This window comes from Lutjanus erythropterus, chromosome 15 (assembly GCF_056507025.1).
Source record: "Lutjanus erythropterus isolate fLutEry1 chromosome 15, fLutEry1.hap2, whole genome shotgun sequence".
NCBI lineage: Eukaryota > Metazoa > Chordata > Actinopteri > Lutjaniformes > Lutjanidae > Lutjanus > Lutjanus erythropterus.
This window is the reverse complement of record NC_139331.1, coordinates 11,415,967-11,433,343: the sequence shown is the minus strand read 5'-3', so window position 1 is coordinate 11,433,343 and position 17,377 is coordinate 11,415,967. Positions and strand designations below refer to the sequence as shown.

At 41.5% G+C, this 17,377-nt stretch overlaps 1 protein-coding gene across 8 annotated transcripts in view; it reads left to right on the top strand.

The window, feature by feature from the left end:
• The window catches only part of nrxn3b (neurexin 3b), a 420,898-nt gene extending 404,505 nt beyond the window's left edge, over positions 1-16,393 (top strand). For 5 of the 8 annotated variants that reach the window (XM_084737531.1, XM_084737529.1, XM_084737530.1 and 2 more), the window contains 2 exons: positions 241-319; positions 13,440-16,393. In XM_084737531.1, the coding sequence (XP_084593657.1) occupies positions 241-319; positions 13,440-14,425 (1,065 nt within the window). In that variant the 3' untranslated portion in view covers positions 14,426-16,393. Of the gene's footprint in view, positions 1-240; positions 320-11,153; positions 11,745-13,439 lie in introns of all 8 variants that reach the window. The other 3 variants (XR_014771924.1, XR_014771923.1, XM_084737533.1) reach the window with 2 other exon arrangements.
• Positions 16,394-17,377: the final 984 nt, after the last annotated feature.

Genomic DNA, 17,377 nt, shown 5'->3' with positions numbered 1-17,377 from the left:
TATTTACAGCATCACAAAACATCAATTTCTTTTGCTTTTGCCAGAGTATTTGCACACAGCACAACACCTCTCCTTATTTATTGATTAGGGGGCATTACCTATGCCAAAGACAAACAAATGGCTACGCCCATCCAATTTATGATCGAGTGGGACTAATCATTCAGCATACCTGGGTAAGAGCAGATTTAGATGAACGTTTTGGTGCATCTGGAGTTGACTTCTCTTCCCGTTTCTCTGCAGACGACGGATGACATCGTCTCGTCGGCGGAGTGCTCCAGTGACGACGAGGACCTGGAAGAGTGCGACTCGGGACACACAGGTGGGATGGGTGTGTCGAGTTGTGCTTGCTCTGAACCTGGTCTATTTCTCCTTATCTTTCTTTGATTTGCTACCGAGGAGCCTCTCCTCTTAGCATCATGTCCCATGGGAGCTTCAAGTGTAACTTCAAAAAAAAAAAAAAAGAAAAAAAAAAACCCTCCGAAAAGTAGCCACTGTGAGAAATATACACTAGTGTGAGGGGGTTCTCAGTGTATATCTAAACTTTAAAGAACTCTTTGGAGATGGATGAAAGCAGTAAGAATCTAACCTTAGCATGCGCTCTGTAGGAGGTTACAGTTTTAACTGTAAATAAATGAACGCTCACATCTCATAGTCAGCTGCTGTAGTTAAAGCTCACACCTTTCATCTCGAAGACAAGTTACACTTAGCTATGGGGCCACTGGTTGCAGACATGACGAAGCGTTGATACTAATTTTGTTCTCTCAGCATTCAGTCGAGAGCAAAACTTTACTCAACAAAGTACGAAATTAGTATCAAGCCCCATGTCGCCCGCACTGATGCTTCAAAATGTATCTGTCCTGTACTTGGTTGATTTCCTCTTGCTGTGCGTGTGTGTGCGTCTCTCTTGACAGAGGATACATTTTGAGATTCTTTCGAGAACAAAGATGCTTTCAGCATAGATACTGTGATATGTAGCAGACTAACTGCAACAGAGCCTCTTCCTCCCTTCTCCTTCCTCCTTCTTCTTCTTCTCTTGTTTGTACCTCTGTTTCCTTCGTCGGAGGCTTGCCTTACCTGAAACATTCTAATAGAGAACAGATATCCTCGAATTTCTGTGCGCATCGTCTCTCTTCCCTCCTCCCTTTACACACACACACACACACATACACACACACACACGTATCACTTTGTGATTGGATCAAAGTGATAACACACTCACTCAGAGGAGTTTGAAAATAAAAACAGAGCTGGAAACACAACCGCAGATTTAAAAGGAGTGGTTATTTTGAGGCAACTTGGGTTTGGACGACTTTTGAACAAGCAGCTGTCAATCACGCTCGTGCCCGGGAGCAGTTGGCATCCTTCCCAACAACACGGAGTAAACCAGGAAGAGGGTGAGCTCTGCTGAGGCTGCCTCAGTATGTAAAACGCATCTCCCCTTAGGCACTCTGGAAATCATTAACAGCTCAGGGTATTTGATTGCTTCGCTGTCCTTCAAAACACCATCACGGCGGACTAATTGATGCCACGTTAATCTGGCTAAATATGACTCAGCTTAGCGCCAAGCATATGTCCACTTTTCACTGCTAATAAGACGCCCAAGTTGAAACAATGCATTGCCCTTTTTTGCTTTGTTATCTCTGCCCGGAGAACATAACAGATAATCAGACGTTTATTTATTTCTCTCAGCAAATGAGGTCTTTCTGTAGATATTCTGCTTGTAATTTTAACATTTTCCTCCAATCATTTACTTTGAAGCCTTATCACGCTGTAATAGCGTTTGTTTCCTTGAAATTATGACCACACTCAGGTCCTTGCGCTTATGGCTTTTTGATGTGAATAGAAAGCCATTTTCTCCGTGTCTCCTCCTCGCAGTATTTAGGTTCTTTATCTATAAGCATGAGTTGCTTTCTTAACTCACAGATAATTGAAATTGAATGGGCCAAATTTTTACAGCTCGCGTGTTTTTCATTGCAGAAGTATTAAAAAAAACCTCAAACCCAAGTCTTCTCAAAAGTGGAATAAAGCGTAGTGTAAGAAGTTTTTAGAACATGGTACCCTCCCCTCATATAGTGGCAACATATGTAGCCATACACACTCATACATATTGTACATTTCACCATGTTGACACAGAAATTCATATCCTCATTCCTTGCCCCTGCTTCCAGTCGTATGAACAGTTGCATGACATGGTGTTCTTTTCTGTTGCATTTTGGTTTGGTTTTTTCTCCTGTGATGCACATATGAACATCTCTCTTCTGTATCGATTTGGACCCAGCTGCTGGGTTGCTTTGGATTTGAGCTTTTTTTTTGTTTTAGTTTCATTTTGGGGGCCGGGGTGGGCTGAGTGGGTTTTTTTTATTATTTTCTTGTTTTGTTGTGTTTTTTGTTTTTTTTTCTTTGGTGTCCTCCTCATCATCCGTCGTCCATCCTCCAAGCAAGGATAAAGCCACTCCTCCCGTTTTTGCCTCATCTTGTGCCGCATGAACTTTTGGTGGTTGGAAAATTTCAAAGTTCTCCTCCTCATCAAGTTTTGTGTTTATTTTTTGTGCCATATGGCTTCTAAAGAAACATCCTCCCCAACCATTTTCGATACAACATAGGGAAATGAACGGCAACAAAATCTTTTCTTGCCATCATCCTTTTTTTGGCCTTGTGCAGGCAACCCCATTCTGTCTCAAGAAAGTTGTGTGTGAAAGAATGACTCCCCTGTCTCCTCTCCTGAGCGTTAACCCCCACCCCTACCCCCTCCATCCCCGACTCACCCACCTTCTTTCTTTTAGCCTTTCTGCATATACATGTCTGTTTGAATGCAGATGGCATAAAAAGACTTTTATTGCCACAAAGTATATCTGTTTTTCTATTCTATCTGTTGCTCCAAGTAGAAGGCATTCGTGGCATGCACACTGTACTGGACTGTACCGCAGCTCTATAGACTAACAAATATTCCTCTCCCCCCAAACTCCCCCTCCGCTTCTGCATGGATATGATTGGCATCCATTTTGTGTGCTGCTTCTTCTCCACCCATAAGTCTCAGGCTAACCCCCAGCTGGCTTCTACTACATGTCAGTGTGTGTGTTTTGGAGGCTACAGCGGCGGTCCCGCGCCGCCGCTGTTCCCCGTGGCAGCTCCTCCCTCGGAGGCGTCTTGTGTTTGTGCTTGTGCCTGCTGTCTCTGTCAGTGCTCCGTCTTGTGTCTGCCAAACAGCCAGTCTTGTCTGCTGTGTGTGGTCGTCTCGTGGTCGTGTTGTCTGTGTGTTTAATAAAACTGTTAAACCTTACCTTCTCCCTTGATCCCACGTGAGTTCCACAAGAGAGCAAACAAGGAGTGTGCAGCACGATTCTTCACAATCCTCTTAATAAGAACTTGCGCACATTTGCATAACTATTAGTCAAAATGACAGTAAAAGTATTACTACATGCAGGAATTTACCCGCTGCTACCTGGAAAATCACTAATGCAAAATATGTGATGCTCAGTTTAGAGAACGGCAAATAGCAAGTCAATTTCTGATTTAATTTCACAGTGATTAACAGATTGTTGCAGCTTGTGATTACCGTGTAATCAGAGCACTTTTCTGATTAATATGTAATTATATTTTAGTAATTGATGCAAATGATTTTCACAAATCCACAAGTATGAATCAGTGTCTGATTTGTACATACAGTGCCTAAAAGTTGCTTTAAACCCTATAAGAAGTAACATCAGCAAGACCAGAAGAAAACAAAACTAGAGTCAGAGCACAGTCTAACCAATGCTGAATGAGCCTTGCCACAGCAGACATTTTGACCTGTCATAGCAGAAAAAGTACAGGTGTTACTAATAACATTCATGATGGCTTTGCTCTCTTTACTCTTGTGGCCGTGTCAGGGTGACAGTATGTCGAGTACCAAGGCCCAGGGGCATATAAATTGAATGGAGCCATCATTATTGTAATTACTTATACCTGTTGTTTTTCCCTGCCACAGGATTTCTTCCAGGAGAAAGTTATATTTCAGTGGCTCCACTGTGCCCGTGCCAGTAATATATACAAACAAGTGCTCATTCCTAAATGACATATAAGGCTGTCAGTAAATGCCTTCTAAATGACCCATGAGGACATTTTTTTTTACTTGCGTCTTTTATGTTAAAAGGAGAAATATGTAATATATAATTATGATATGTCATCAGAGATTAAATAAACATGGTAAGTTAAAATACTGGCATCTCCGACAATAACACTACAGCCAGGATGTTCTCCTTTGATATTGCCAATCCGGTCAGGAACATGTTTGTTTGTTTTCATGTTTATTAGAATCAAAATTAACGCAGAATTTCGCCGAATTAATTAGTGTCTGTTTATGAGTCGGAAGAAATTGCTAATAATCTTTTAGAAGGAGTAGATGTTTATGGTGGTAAAATTGAACAATATATTGAAGCAGTCAGGCAGTCACTGAACTTTAGCTCCAGGGTTTATATTTTCAGAGCAGTGGGTTTTGGTTTTCAAGATATCAACAGTTACAAACAGCTGATCAGCTTACAGTGTAGGACATGTCTGTGCTGCAGTCAACCTGCCTGAGCGTTGAGTCCTTGGATGAAGGGTCAGAGCTTGCTTTAATCATAGACCATATAGGATATTTATTTTACTGCCTATAGCTCCAGCTTGCTATTTGGACTACAGTACTCATTTTTGAACACTAGGGTCTCAATATTTCTCTTTTAAGGTTTGAGAAGCTAAGTTAAGGCAACTAAAGTCACTTAGTTAAAGCTGCTTTAATCTATAATTTCATAATAATGATGGGTCAGATGGCAGAATGCAATTTGAAAGGAGTCGCTCAAAGTGACCAGACAACTATCATGGCAGTTGGTGAAACAGTCATGAAATGATGTCTATAGATTTGTGTACATGAACACAAATGGTCAATATTTTTTTGTGGAATTAAGCACTTTCGAAGTAAAAATGATGAGCGTGGTATAAAGAGTTAGAAAGTCCACATAAGGAGGAGGCCAGGGTGGATGGATGGGTCAGACACATTCATTCATTCATTTTCTGTAACCGCTTATTCCTGAAGGGTCGCAGGGGGCTGGAGCCTATCCCAGCTGACACTGGGCGAGAAGTGGGGTTGGACAAGTCGCCAGTTCATCACAGGGCTGACACATAGAGACAGACAACCAGTCACACTCACATTCACACCTACGGGCAATTTAGAGATGGGTCAAACTAACTTAGGATTCTCCCGCAGGAGACCAGGGTTCAGTTCCTGTGTGAAACCAATCTTTTCCTAAACCTAATCAAGTAGATTTGGTACTTAGACTTTTATTTTGAAAGTGGATAATGCATTACCTTGAAACTCATGTTTAGTGGCATGGAAAAAAAAGGATGATTCACATCCATGTACACTAATCTAATAGATTTATTGTTGGAACTATTTCATGAACTGCTGTGAGACTGTATTGAAGTGACAGACCCACAGAGAATTATCACCCACCTCCTGACAGTTCCTCTCAGCTGTATGGAGCATTTCATCCTCTGTTACAGCAAGTTTACTGTTTTGGTTCACTCTCACCACTCTCATCAGTGTTGTCTGCAGTAGGGAGCTCTTTTGAGTTAAAAAAAAAAAAAAAGTTAACTAACAGATGAAGTTAGTGACTAGCCAGTGACCATAGTGAGGCATTTAGCAACTAAAGATGATGTTTCTCTCAGAACTGATGGAGCCCGCAACCTAGCTAAAAGGAGAGTGAATAGTGAATTAACATTCATCTAGTGGCCAGAAAACATGACTCTAAATTAATACTAATGTTGCTTTGTTGTTGTATAAGCAACAGTCTGCTAACACATTCATCATATCAGCTTTATGAGATAATAACATGACAGTGTTGTGTTCACAGCTTGTTGCACTGCCCCCGAAATGGCTAAAAAAATCAGATTTACGCATAGGTGAAGAGTGTCATCATTGTTAAAAGAAATCAGCATTGACTGTTGGTAGGAGGTGGGACATAAACTTCTGTTGATGGGCGTATGCTTTGTGCATCCATCCATCACGCCATCCTCCTCACGCTTATTTTTTACTGCACTACAAGAATGGTAAACTTCTTCCTGCACTGCTGCTGAGCATAAACATTAAGGTAGGTTGTTTCAATCTGTTTAAACAAACAACCAGCACAGTCATTTTTCTCGAGATGACAGCCTCCCACTAATCTCAGCAAACAGCCTAACTGTTGCACTCTATGTGCCAGTCAAATAGATCGTAAAAAGATTGTGTGTTTAATAAAAGGGCCGTAAACGGTCCTGTATGCGCCATTACCCTATCAGGCTTTAATGAAGTGGAGCACAGATCAAACAGATGTAACTTATTTATAGACGTCTCCTCATCTCATTGGCTTTGGTGGGCAGAATGGAGAGTCTGTGGTCAGGCTGGGAGTATGGATGTAATGCTGTGTGATTCTGTCACTGCTGTATATGAAGAGATCCTACACATGTAGGGTACAGAATGAAGTATGATAGGGATGGATCACTGCGTTTTCTCGTGGCGCCAGCTATGGCTTCCGTCAAGCCCCATTGGGCCGGCTGTCACTTCAACACAGGCCTCAGATCAGTTTAAAGGTTATTCAGCTGACACATGTCCGCCGAGTGCAGAGGTGCAGCCTAATGGCTGTACAGCAAATCGACCGGCTGACAGGGGCAAGTCGCCACGCCTGCTAGAGATGCCAATTTAATACGCCAGACTGCGCCCAGCCTCATGATGACGGATTAAGAGCTATCTGCCATGCGCTGTGGCTTCAGGATGCCCCCTGGTGTAGGGAGCTCCTCCTCCAGCCACAGGCAGTTCATGCATCCTCATACAGTGGACCTATCCGCCTCAAATACTAGGATGGAAATGAACTGTCCGTCAGTGATAAATTAGCAGGTGGATGTAAGTAAAGGCAAGTCTCAAGTCTTAACCTCATAAACAGTTTTACTTTCAAGATTAAAAAATCACTCTGACATTTGACATTTTGTCGCAATCAATAACAAGCTTCCCAAATGAAAAACAATGGAGAGTGGGCCTGTGAAATAATAATATAGCTCTACAGCTCTAATGAGCTCTAAAGTGAAAACAAAAGTATGAGACAAAAAATGTTCCATCACAATGTTAAAGTCTCTTGCCTTGAATTCCCTTCAAGTGGATTATTGCATTTCCCCTTGGCCTATTATCACCTCTTTTTAAGGTGCTTCTCATATGAGACTGTTCTCTCCTCACTGCTGTCATCGACAACGCGGTCCTTGAATCTAAATTTAATTGTCATTACTTTTGCACAATCCTCCTCCATAATATCTCATCTGTCTCAAGTCTAAGTCAAGCCTCAAGTAGGACTGGGTAGCGTTCAAGAACTTTCAATACCAGTACTGGTACCAATACCTTTGCTTTGATACAGGGTCCTAAATGCTATTTTTTTAAATAAAGATTTATAAAATCCATTTTAACAAAAAGAAAATGAGACATTTTGGTACAATTACTTTAAAGGAAAAAGCTGTTCAAAGACCTGCAAGTACCTGGAGGCACACTTTACTTGACTTGAATAGCTGGACTAAAATGAACTGGATGATGTAAATATATATATAAATAAAATTTCAGAAATTCGAATAAGTCATTTTTCAATACTCAATCGGCACCATAAACCTTCGAAGTTCGGTACCCAGCCCTTTTCTCAAGCCATGAATACGAAGTCAAAGTCTTTTATCAGTGTTAGTAAAGCAGGTCTTTGTAACTTAAGTCTGACTTAAGTCAAATAATGTGACTCAAATCTCCCACCTCTAGAAATTAGACCTCTCTTGGCAGGGGTGTGCACAGGCAAGATAAGATAATTTAATGGCAGGATAAAGTGCTAAGCTTTTTAAGGTACATGTTTGTAGAAATCTCAGCCCCTGCACGGGGCACCAGTATAATCCCCGGCATGTCCCCTTAGGTGTGTCCACACTGAGAATCTGTGTTTTGCTGCCTCTCTGGTAATCAGCTCCCCTACCTGTAGTGGGTAGAGGTGAATGAATCTGCTACAGCAGGTCTCTGGGCACAATGCACGCCACCACAATGGGATTTCAGGGCCCCAAACCACTGACTCACCCACAATTTGCAGCGTCGAAATCCCATTGACTCACTTCATCCATGCTGGTGCACCGGCTTTCCGCTTTTATGGCGTAACGTCGTCAAATCCCTGACACACCGTTGGGATTCATCTCCATTCGGAAGCCTCAGCAAACGCTGGATGGACACGGGGATCAGGCCAGGAGAGAGAAGAGAGGGGAAAAGGAGAGAGCAAATGGAGGGAAGTGAGGAGAAAGTGCTGCTCTGAGATTTCTGCATTTGTAGCCTCCAAGCTGCTGAGCTAGTCAGTCAATCAGCCATTTAGAAGTGACTATATTTACTTAATTCCTCTTCAAAAGCCGGCAGAGGCATGCAGCAGATAGTCTCTTTTTGGCAGGAATGATGAAAAGCAGAATGATGAGAAAATGTAGTTTGTTTCATGCTCTCGCCTTTGTGGTTCATTTTTTCTTATTGATGCAAAGGCTAGCCAGTAGGCACTGGCGCAAAGAAACACTTATTAATCTAAAGTCCTGGCTTCCTTCTTGCTTTAAAAGAAAGAAAACAGAGTAACTGGCTGTAGGTCTAGTGGAGTGGAGAATTATTTGCCAGGGAGGCAGAGGCTTAGAATAAAATCCCCATCCATCTTGACGAGTGCGGAAAAACAAACGCAGTCTGGTTAAGCAAACCCATTAGAAACCGCAGTGTTTGTCTGCCTCAGAAATGCAGCAAGATGTGCAACGCTTGTGCAAGAGCTTACACAGGATTAAAGTGTTTACCAAAACATCAAGGTCCTCTGCACTGACTTTACTGGAGACCCTTAACTGCAGCGGCTTCCCCTCCCGTCCAAATGTTTTGTTGATATAGCGCAAAGCTAACAGTCGCTGAGAGCTGTTAGCCAAGAAAGGAGTGAAAGGATGCAAACAAGGCCAAGACAACAAGGGCAGAGTTGGATAAATAAAGCCTCGGATGAAATCACTTACCCTGCACTGGTATTGTTTATTTAACAAGCGAGGAGTTTGGCTCTGTTATTAGAACATTATTCCAGCTATGCGACATGAGCAGCAGCTATTAGTTGAAGAGAAGATCACACACAGCAGGCAGCCACTCTGTATCATGACAGACGTTAGTGCATTCTCTGGAAACTCACATTTAAAGGAGAAATTTGTATTATATTTACTGTACGAAAACATAAAATGACCGTGATATGTCATCAGCGATTAAGGAAACATGCTCATTTTTAGGTGTTGTTTGCCTGTGTCACATTAATTAGAGTTAAAACTGGTGCCAAATGTTCGCAAAAGGAGTAAGTGTCTGCATATGAGCTGCTTTTAGAAGCAGTAGATGTTTATAACGGTTAAATTGAGCAACTTGTTAATGGAGTCTGGCGGCCATTAAGGCAGGCAGTCACTGAACTCCAACTCCAGAGTGCGTATTTTTAGAGTAGTGGGCTTTTGTTTTCAGGATAATGGGATTAGCTTTACATTGACAGACAACCGACAGTTATAAACAGCTGATCAACTTGCAGTGTAGGACGCTCGTCCTGCACTTCTGCAGCCTCCCTGAGCTGCCTGGAGTCTGGGGAGGAGAGGGTGGGTGGAAACAACTCTGTATACTGAAAAGGATTAATATACAGTCTACGGCTCCAACTCACTCATTTCAGGACGCACAGTTGTTACATATTGCTCCTTCAAGACGTCAGTGTCAATAACACACAGTCAGCGCAGTGTGACAGATGCCGTATTTCCCCAATAACGCCTAATTCGCAAACCCAGTTTTCCTTAATGAGGATCCAAAATCTGATATCTGAAGACAAATGTGCCTCTCACATCTCCTTTAACTCACCAGAGGCACGAATAAACTCGCCACCCTGCACGCTCTTGTGGAACTCCTTCCCAACATGGTGTTTATCTGTCGAACGAAGGCTGTTGGTTATGCACATAACACAAAGCATCTAAACATTTAATAAGAAAAGTAGCTCATTAATTATCACTCTACTCCCCCCTCTTGATTAATTAGTGAATGCAGTGGGCCTAAGTGCCATATAATGTTGGTTATATATCACCCATGGTGCACCTTCTTCCCCTGTTAACTGCTGATGAATGATTTCTTTGCCTGAGGAAAATATCCCACAGCCCTTGGTGGCAGTAGTGACCTTTTACTGACCTTTGATCCCCCCCCCTTAAGCCCCTTCCCCTACCTGTCCCATGGCTTGCTGTATTGTTATTGTATATTACTCTCCCTAAATGCAACTTACTGAAGCATGCATTAACCCAACTTCTTACAGTGGAACTAAAATCCAAAATAAAAACCATGTCTGATTGACCTCTCTTTCTCTGACGTACATCCAGATTGCACGCCCTGTCCTGTGTTTTAAAATACTAACAAGAGAAATGTACCGAAGTAACTAATAATAAAGGCTTTATTATTAGTTAAACGAAGGTGGTGACACTTTGCCTATAAACTGTCCCCCCCTCTCTTTGTCTGCCTCAGTGTGTGCTTTCTGGTTGTTCATCTTTGATAGTGTGAGAAATTGACTGCCTTTCTTTCTTGCTTGCTAATCTGTTTTATTTTTTGTCTTTTTTGTACATATATGTTAAAACACATATATGTGTATCTGTTTCTTTTCTGAAAATGTTCAAATTTTAACCGATTATCTGCTAATTTACCAAGAATCACTATTGCCAATGTTTTGATGATTTTTTTTCCCTAATTAGAATGAAGCTTCCTCTTTTCTCTATGAATTTCTTTCATTAACAACAGAAGGTTTTTAAGATTGGCTGTCAAAATCAACGAGGCTGTATTGGAATTCAAAATTCATGTCCTCATAGAGAAAAAAGAGAAGACACCTCCAAAGTAGACCCTCACCACTATCTGTGAAAACTGTTCCAAACTGTTTCTATGCTGATGATCTCTAATATTTTCCTGTGATTTAATAGCTATATTTCTGATTGAAATTTGGATTTAATCAAATGAATGAGTCGATCACTTTTGTGCATGGCAAAGAAGTTGCAGCTTAGGGTTTGTAAAACTGTCAGTGTTGAGAGTGCTGTTCTCTTTTGTAGATGGGCATGTATATGCTCATTGTTTGTATATCCCCATCCCTTCCTTACAGCCAAAAGCTCTAATGCCGCCCGACCGCTTCGTGCCGCCTTTACATGGACATGGCAACTGATGTACACGTTCACCCCCATCTATGTCATTTCCTTCCTAGTATGTTCATAGGTCCCACCTCCCGTCTCACACTCCCTCCTCCCGAACCCTTTACGTAGAGATTCTAAGATATGTACAGTCATCCATTTATTCATTGCTGATGAAGTTAAAGTCGAGCAAAAAAAAAGAAGAAAAAAAAAGAGAAAAAGAGTCATCTAATCAGGCTGTAGATATTTATGGAGAGACTTATCTATCAAAGCAAGAATTATAGATATACAGTTTTCTTTTTATACAAAATTAAATGATTATAAAAAAAAGAACAAAAAAAGATATCCTGAACAGAATGGTGAAGATTATTTTTCATGTCATGATGTGTGGATGTATGTGTTGTTGCCTCCCTGTACCATCCTGTCTAAAAAGAGAAATATATACTAATTAATCAGAAATTGCTAAAAAAGAAACTAACCTAACTTGTCCAAAGGCATTCTTACACAACTTTCTTTTGTAAATTTTTTTTTTCTTCCTGCCAAAATCATGCGGGCAATTTGTTGATGTAAGTTGACAAAACTGATGGTATGCTTTCTTCCTTTGAAAACTGTTCTTTTTTTCGTAGGCTTTTATGATTTTCCGAGCTGACTTTGTTTTTTTACCTGTTTTTTCTACTTACTTCTTACTAATCCCTTTCTGGATAGCTCTATCTGTGGCTTTACTTTGTGAATGTTTTTTTACAATGTTTGCTCTAACTCTGAACTCTTTTTGCAATGCCTTAATTATTATTTTTGGTTTTCTTTCTTTTACGTTGTGTTCTTTTCTTTATTGTTCCAAAAGGTTTGCATCTCTTTATAGTGCCCTGTTTGTGAGCCTTTGCAATGTACAAACAAGCCACTTTGGCAAGAGGATAAGCAGCTTCAATAGACATCTGAATGTTTCAAACTCTTTGTAGTTGTCAAACAACAGGTTTAACCAATAAAGCATGTCGTATCAAGTGTTCCAAAATGGGTTTATTATAATGAGTGCAAATGTTTTAAAGCACCTGGGTCCTCAATGAGTACTCGAGTATATGACTCTCCACAGTAGAGAACATGAACTGTTATGAGTGAGATTCTTTCACCAAAAAGTACAAATCACAGCAAACATTCAGGTGTCGTTGAACTGCCCGGTGACTTTGTGCCATTGTGGTAACTGTAGGGCTCAAAAGGCAAGAGGCTAGGGCAAATAGGGGAGCCCACTAATGCTGAGGAAAGAAAAGTTCCCTCCAGTTTTTATGACTTGTGAGCGGTGACTTTTTGCTGGTACAGTTTTCTTTTGTAGGTCAGTGCGTGACCCTCTGACAGACCTAAAGTGACAATCAGGTTTTTAAGAGTCTGGGGATAATGTTTTTGGACGGTCCAAAAACACTGCCCTTTCCCTTTTTTTAGTTCTTTCGTTTTTCAGTGTTATTATGCAGGTGTTGTTAGTATTTGTTCGCCCGTGTAGGTCAATGGGGTTAAAAAGCACCTCCATGAGCAGCTATATGAAACACCTTACAAACACTTTCTCATTTCAGACTTAGTTAACTTGCTTTCAGGCCCACTGGCTTGCACTTGAATTGCAAACAAATGCTAATACCCTCTGCTTCTTTTTATCCACAGAGCGCATCTTTTGGTGCTCAGTTTGTGAAAGGGCTGAAAAGGATTTACACTTGAAAATAAATGAAACAAGCCTCTTAAAAGCCTGAAGTAGTCATTTATGTGCAGAAATATGCAGCATTATCAAATAGAACTAAATATAGGGCCACAATTTGAGTGGCATTACACATAATTCACACTTTCTTATATAAACAAACATAAAAATTAAGAATATGCACGTATCACATAGGACATATAACCATGACTTGTTTCTAGTCCTGTGTAAATGTAGACCTGACAAACATGAAGGATAAGTGAGAGTTAATATGCAGAGTCAGTTTAATGTGGCTCACCCTTGTGCATCCCTCAAAGCCTTTTGATGCAATGTATACTTTATTTATGGCTGTTGTTTTCTTTCAGTTTGGGTCTTGTTTGGTTCTGAGTTTCATTGTTTTTGCACTGGTACGGTATCTTCTGTTCTTTCTTTCTTTGTTTATCTTCAGTTCATTACTCCCTATGTTGAGCTTTGCTTTATACGTTCTTTGGTTATCGATTCTTTTGGTGTTTGGCTGCTTCTTGCTGTGCTGATGGAAGACTTTCCGCCCGCTGACTGCTGTTTCTGTCTCTCTTTCACTTTCCAGGAGGGGAGCTAGTCATCCCCGTGCTAGTCGAGGATCCCATAGACATCCCTTCTGTATCCACCCGTTCTCCCTTCATCCCCCTCCCCCCAACCCTCCACCCCGTCCTCACCATTATTGAGACCACCAAAGAATCCTTGGCCATGGCCACTGAGGCGGGGGTACCTTGCTTGTCGGACCGAGGCAGCGATGATTGTGATGATGGTGATGGTGGTGATGATGGTGATGATGATGATGATGATGGCATGGTGATTTCGGGGTTTGGCTCTGGCGAAGCTTTCGACTCTAGCCTGCCCCCGACTGACGATGAAGATTTTTACACCACCTTCTCCCTGGTAACAGATAAGATCTTGACCACATCGGCCTATGAAGGTGGCTACAAAGCCCTCGCGCCCAAGTGGGAGGCCAAGGACTTGAGGCCTAGCAAAGCCTCAGAGGCAGGTAGGACTACACCCACCTCGCCTCTGCCCGACCCCCGGGGCACGCCGCCGGCGGCGGTCCCTTCAGACACGCCACCCAAGCTGCCCGCCGGGAAAATGAACAACCGCGAGGTAAAACCCCCGCAGCCGGACATAGTCCTGCTGCCCCTTCCCACGTCCTTCGATCTGGACGGCACCAAGCCACGGGGCCCTTTCATCACCTCGCCCATGCTGCGCACGGTGCCCGCCGCCTTGCCCACAGTGCCCGGCGTGGTGCGGCGGGTGCCCCCGGGGGCCTCAGAGGTGATCCGGGAATCCAGCAGTACCACGGGCATGGTGGTGGGCATTGTCTCAGCCGCTGCCCTCTGCATCCTCATCCTCCTCTACGCCATGTACAAGTACAGGAACAGGGACGAGGGTTCCTACCAGGTGGACGAGACGCGCAACTACATCAGCAACTCGGCGCAAACCAATGGTGCTGTGGTGAAGGATAAAACACCCAGTGGCAGCGCCAAAGGTAGTGCCAGTAGCAAGAGACCGAAAGACAAGGACAAGGAATATTATGTATAGAAATCAAAAGTCATTTCCCAACACATAGAAAAAAACTGTTTGGAACAAAGTTATGAACATTTTGACAGTACCATATTGGCAACTGTGATTTAAAAAGGAGAAAATCTCTTGAGAACTCAAAACTTACTGAGTCACTGAAACATTTACAAACGAACTTTGGCTTATGGAAGCACACTTACTATTGTAAGCATTACGAGAGACAATGCAGTACAACTTCACCCGGGACTCAGCGTGGATCTTTTTACGGAGTCCCTGCTGGAGACATTTGGCAGTGTGAAAAACATCACTCGAACATCCACACGACCCCAAGTGACTGTCAAGAGGTGTGTGATCCTTGGAGCTCTAATGACCTTGTCCATTGTAACCCTGTAAAATACGATCACTGTCATTTCGGCCATTCTGAGCATGCATGTGAGGTGTATGTGACGTGGTGCTGGCATCTGTGTAAGTGAGGGACCTCAAGAAACTATGATTGTCGGGAAAGTTGGAAGTCAAAACATGATTTCACATTACAAACGGTTTCATTAAATGTAGCTTTCATGGATGCGATACGAGCTAAAGTATATGTGTACTTAAAGCTGTCTTTTTATTTCTATGTTTTTTTGTTTGTTTTTTATTTATTCAGTTAGTAAGTAATTTATTTATTTATTTATTGAATTTAGGTCTTTTTTTTTGAAGGATGAAGGATGATGTCGGGTCAGGGTTGACTTGGCAGTGCTCAGTGACCGCTCAGCAGGATGTGATACAGTAATGTATCTCAATATTTTTCTCTCCCTCCCTCACGTCTCAGCTAAGGATTGGACTGCTATGCATGGCATCCAAATTCTAGACGGTGTTCAAGCGTGCAAGAGTGGATCCATCAGGCAAAATGCACAATACATTGTTATTTCTCTGAATTTTAAATCTCTGATGGCATTTTTCTTTCGTCTCATTTCATTTTTCTTTCTTTTTTTTTGTCCAGGTTTTGTTACATTTCCTGAGATGCTGTGGCAAAATGCATTATCATAATTTGTGTCTGGCAGAGATTTAATCATCACAAACTTAAAAAGAAAAGAAAAAGAAAAAAAATCCAGGCTAAAGACTTACTCCAGTGTGAACAAGTGTGATTCTATCTGTTGTCACAGACGACTGTGTCAAAAACAGCAAATATGTTTACATATTTTATTACATCATAGCCGTTGTGCTTTGCAGGTCAATATTGTACAGAAAATTCCAGTTTCTGTTGGTTTTTGTTAAATCCTCTTCTTGTATAGACAGACCATTTGATTTGATTTTACCGCTGTAGCAACATGACAAAAATATCATTTCTATTCCTTTGCCAGGAGCGCCTGGAGATAAAAAATGATGTGCACAAGAACATTTGTTTAGGCGGGGAGCAAATGTTAGATTAGACGTCTAGTCTCTCCGGATGGTGTTTCTCTTCAGTCGCATGAATATTTGACCATGGCAATCTGTCAATCAAATAGAAAACACCTCCCTCAGATCTTGTATTAGGGATTCCTTCTTATTCTGAAATTGCTTTCATCATGTTCTTTATTTTTTTATTGGAAATTTAAAAAACAGAACAAGAGAATAAAGACAGATTATGATGGATTTGGAGATCTATTGCTAGCACCTTACTGATTTACAGGTGTTATTTTTTTTCTTCCTTTTTTTTAAAAAAAAAACTGACGTCAATGTTCTCGTCTGTTCGTCTTTTTGCATTTGTTTTTTTTTTCTTTTTTGTTATTGTGTAGCTTAATTTCATGCCTCATTTTTACAACATTCTCTTCCAGCAATATGTTGTTTTTTTATGTCATTATTTATTGCTGAAGTTATTTGTTCTCATTCATTTTCATGCAGAATCAGTGTGTATGTTCACTTTGATTTTTTGTGTTGGTACTTGGCTTTTTCGACCAGTTAATTATTATTGTCTTATGCTCCTTTGACTCCAAACAATTCCCAGAAATAAAAAATGTTGTTCCCAAACTTTTTTGGATGTTAGACTGCGGGTGGCTGTCACTCAATCATCCATGTTTCGGTGTACAGGCAGGAGAGGACGCAGCAATGAGGAGGAGGAGGAGGTGGAGACAGATACCATCTATGCCGAAGACTATTCACCTAATCCACAATTTCTCATCCATTTTCTATCACTTCAATGATTTCCTTTTATACCAAAAAGTGGTATCATTTCCATTCAAATGAAGTCCGGAGGCCGAGCAGCTCAACGCTATCATTTACCTATAGATGATTATGCAAATTCATACACTGTTCATCGATGCAACAAAAAGGGACGGATGGAGAAAACGGTTATTAGAGGGTCCAGAGTCGTCACAACAGCAGAGGAATGGCTTTGGGTTTCTTTAGAGTCAGCCTTTGTGAGAGTGCACAGCCAAATGAGATTCTCCACAACCATATGGCCGGGTTATGAGCTACTCAATGGCAGCAGCACCTGCTTTCCCAGCCCGTTTTTACACCGTCCATATTTCGTGCAAATGGGCCTTCACAGAGCTGGTCATTAACTTGCAATAGCCCATTGATGTAGGATATCAGAGCAGCGTGTGTGAGTATATCCAGCTCGCACAATGACTACATATTAACTCATTCATCCTGCCACAGGCAATGAGAACGAGGAGGCCAGCAGGGATTTCTTCCACTGGGGGGCTGTTTTTTTTTTTACATTCGGAGGCAGACCCACATTTCAAGATTCCTTTTTTCTTTCTTTCAAAAAAATGCGTCGAAATTTGTTCTGCATAAGTCAACACAATAAAAAGTTAATGCGTAAGAAAGCAACATTCATTTTAGCAAACAGTGACATTCAATCTGCACTTCATTTTACTGCAATACTACAAAGGCAGAGAAAATACACAGAAAAGCAGCGAAGTTGAGAAAAATGAGTTTGAAGCAGTATTTTTATATTAACAATTTTTTAACATGATTTGGTTTGCTCAGGAATAAACAACATCTCCTGAC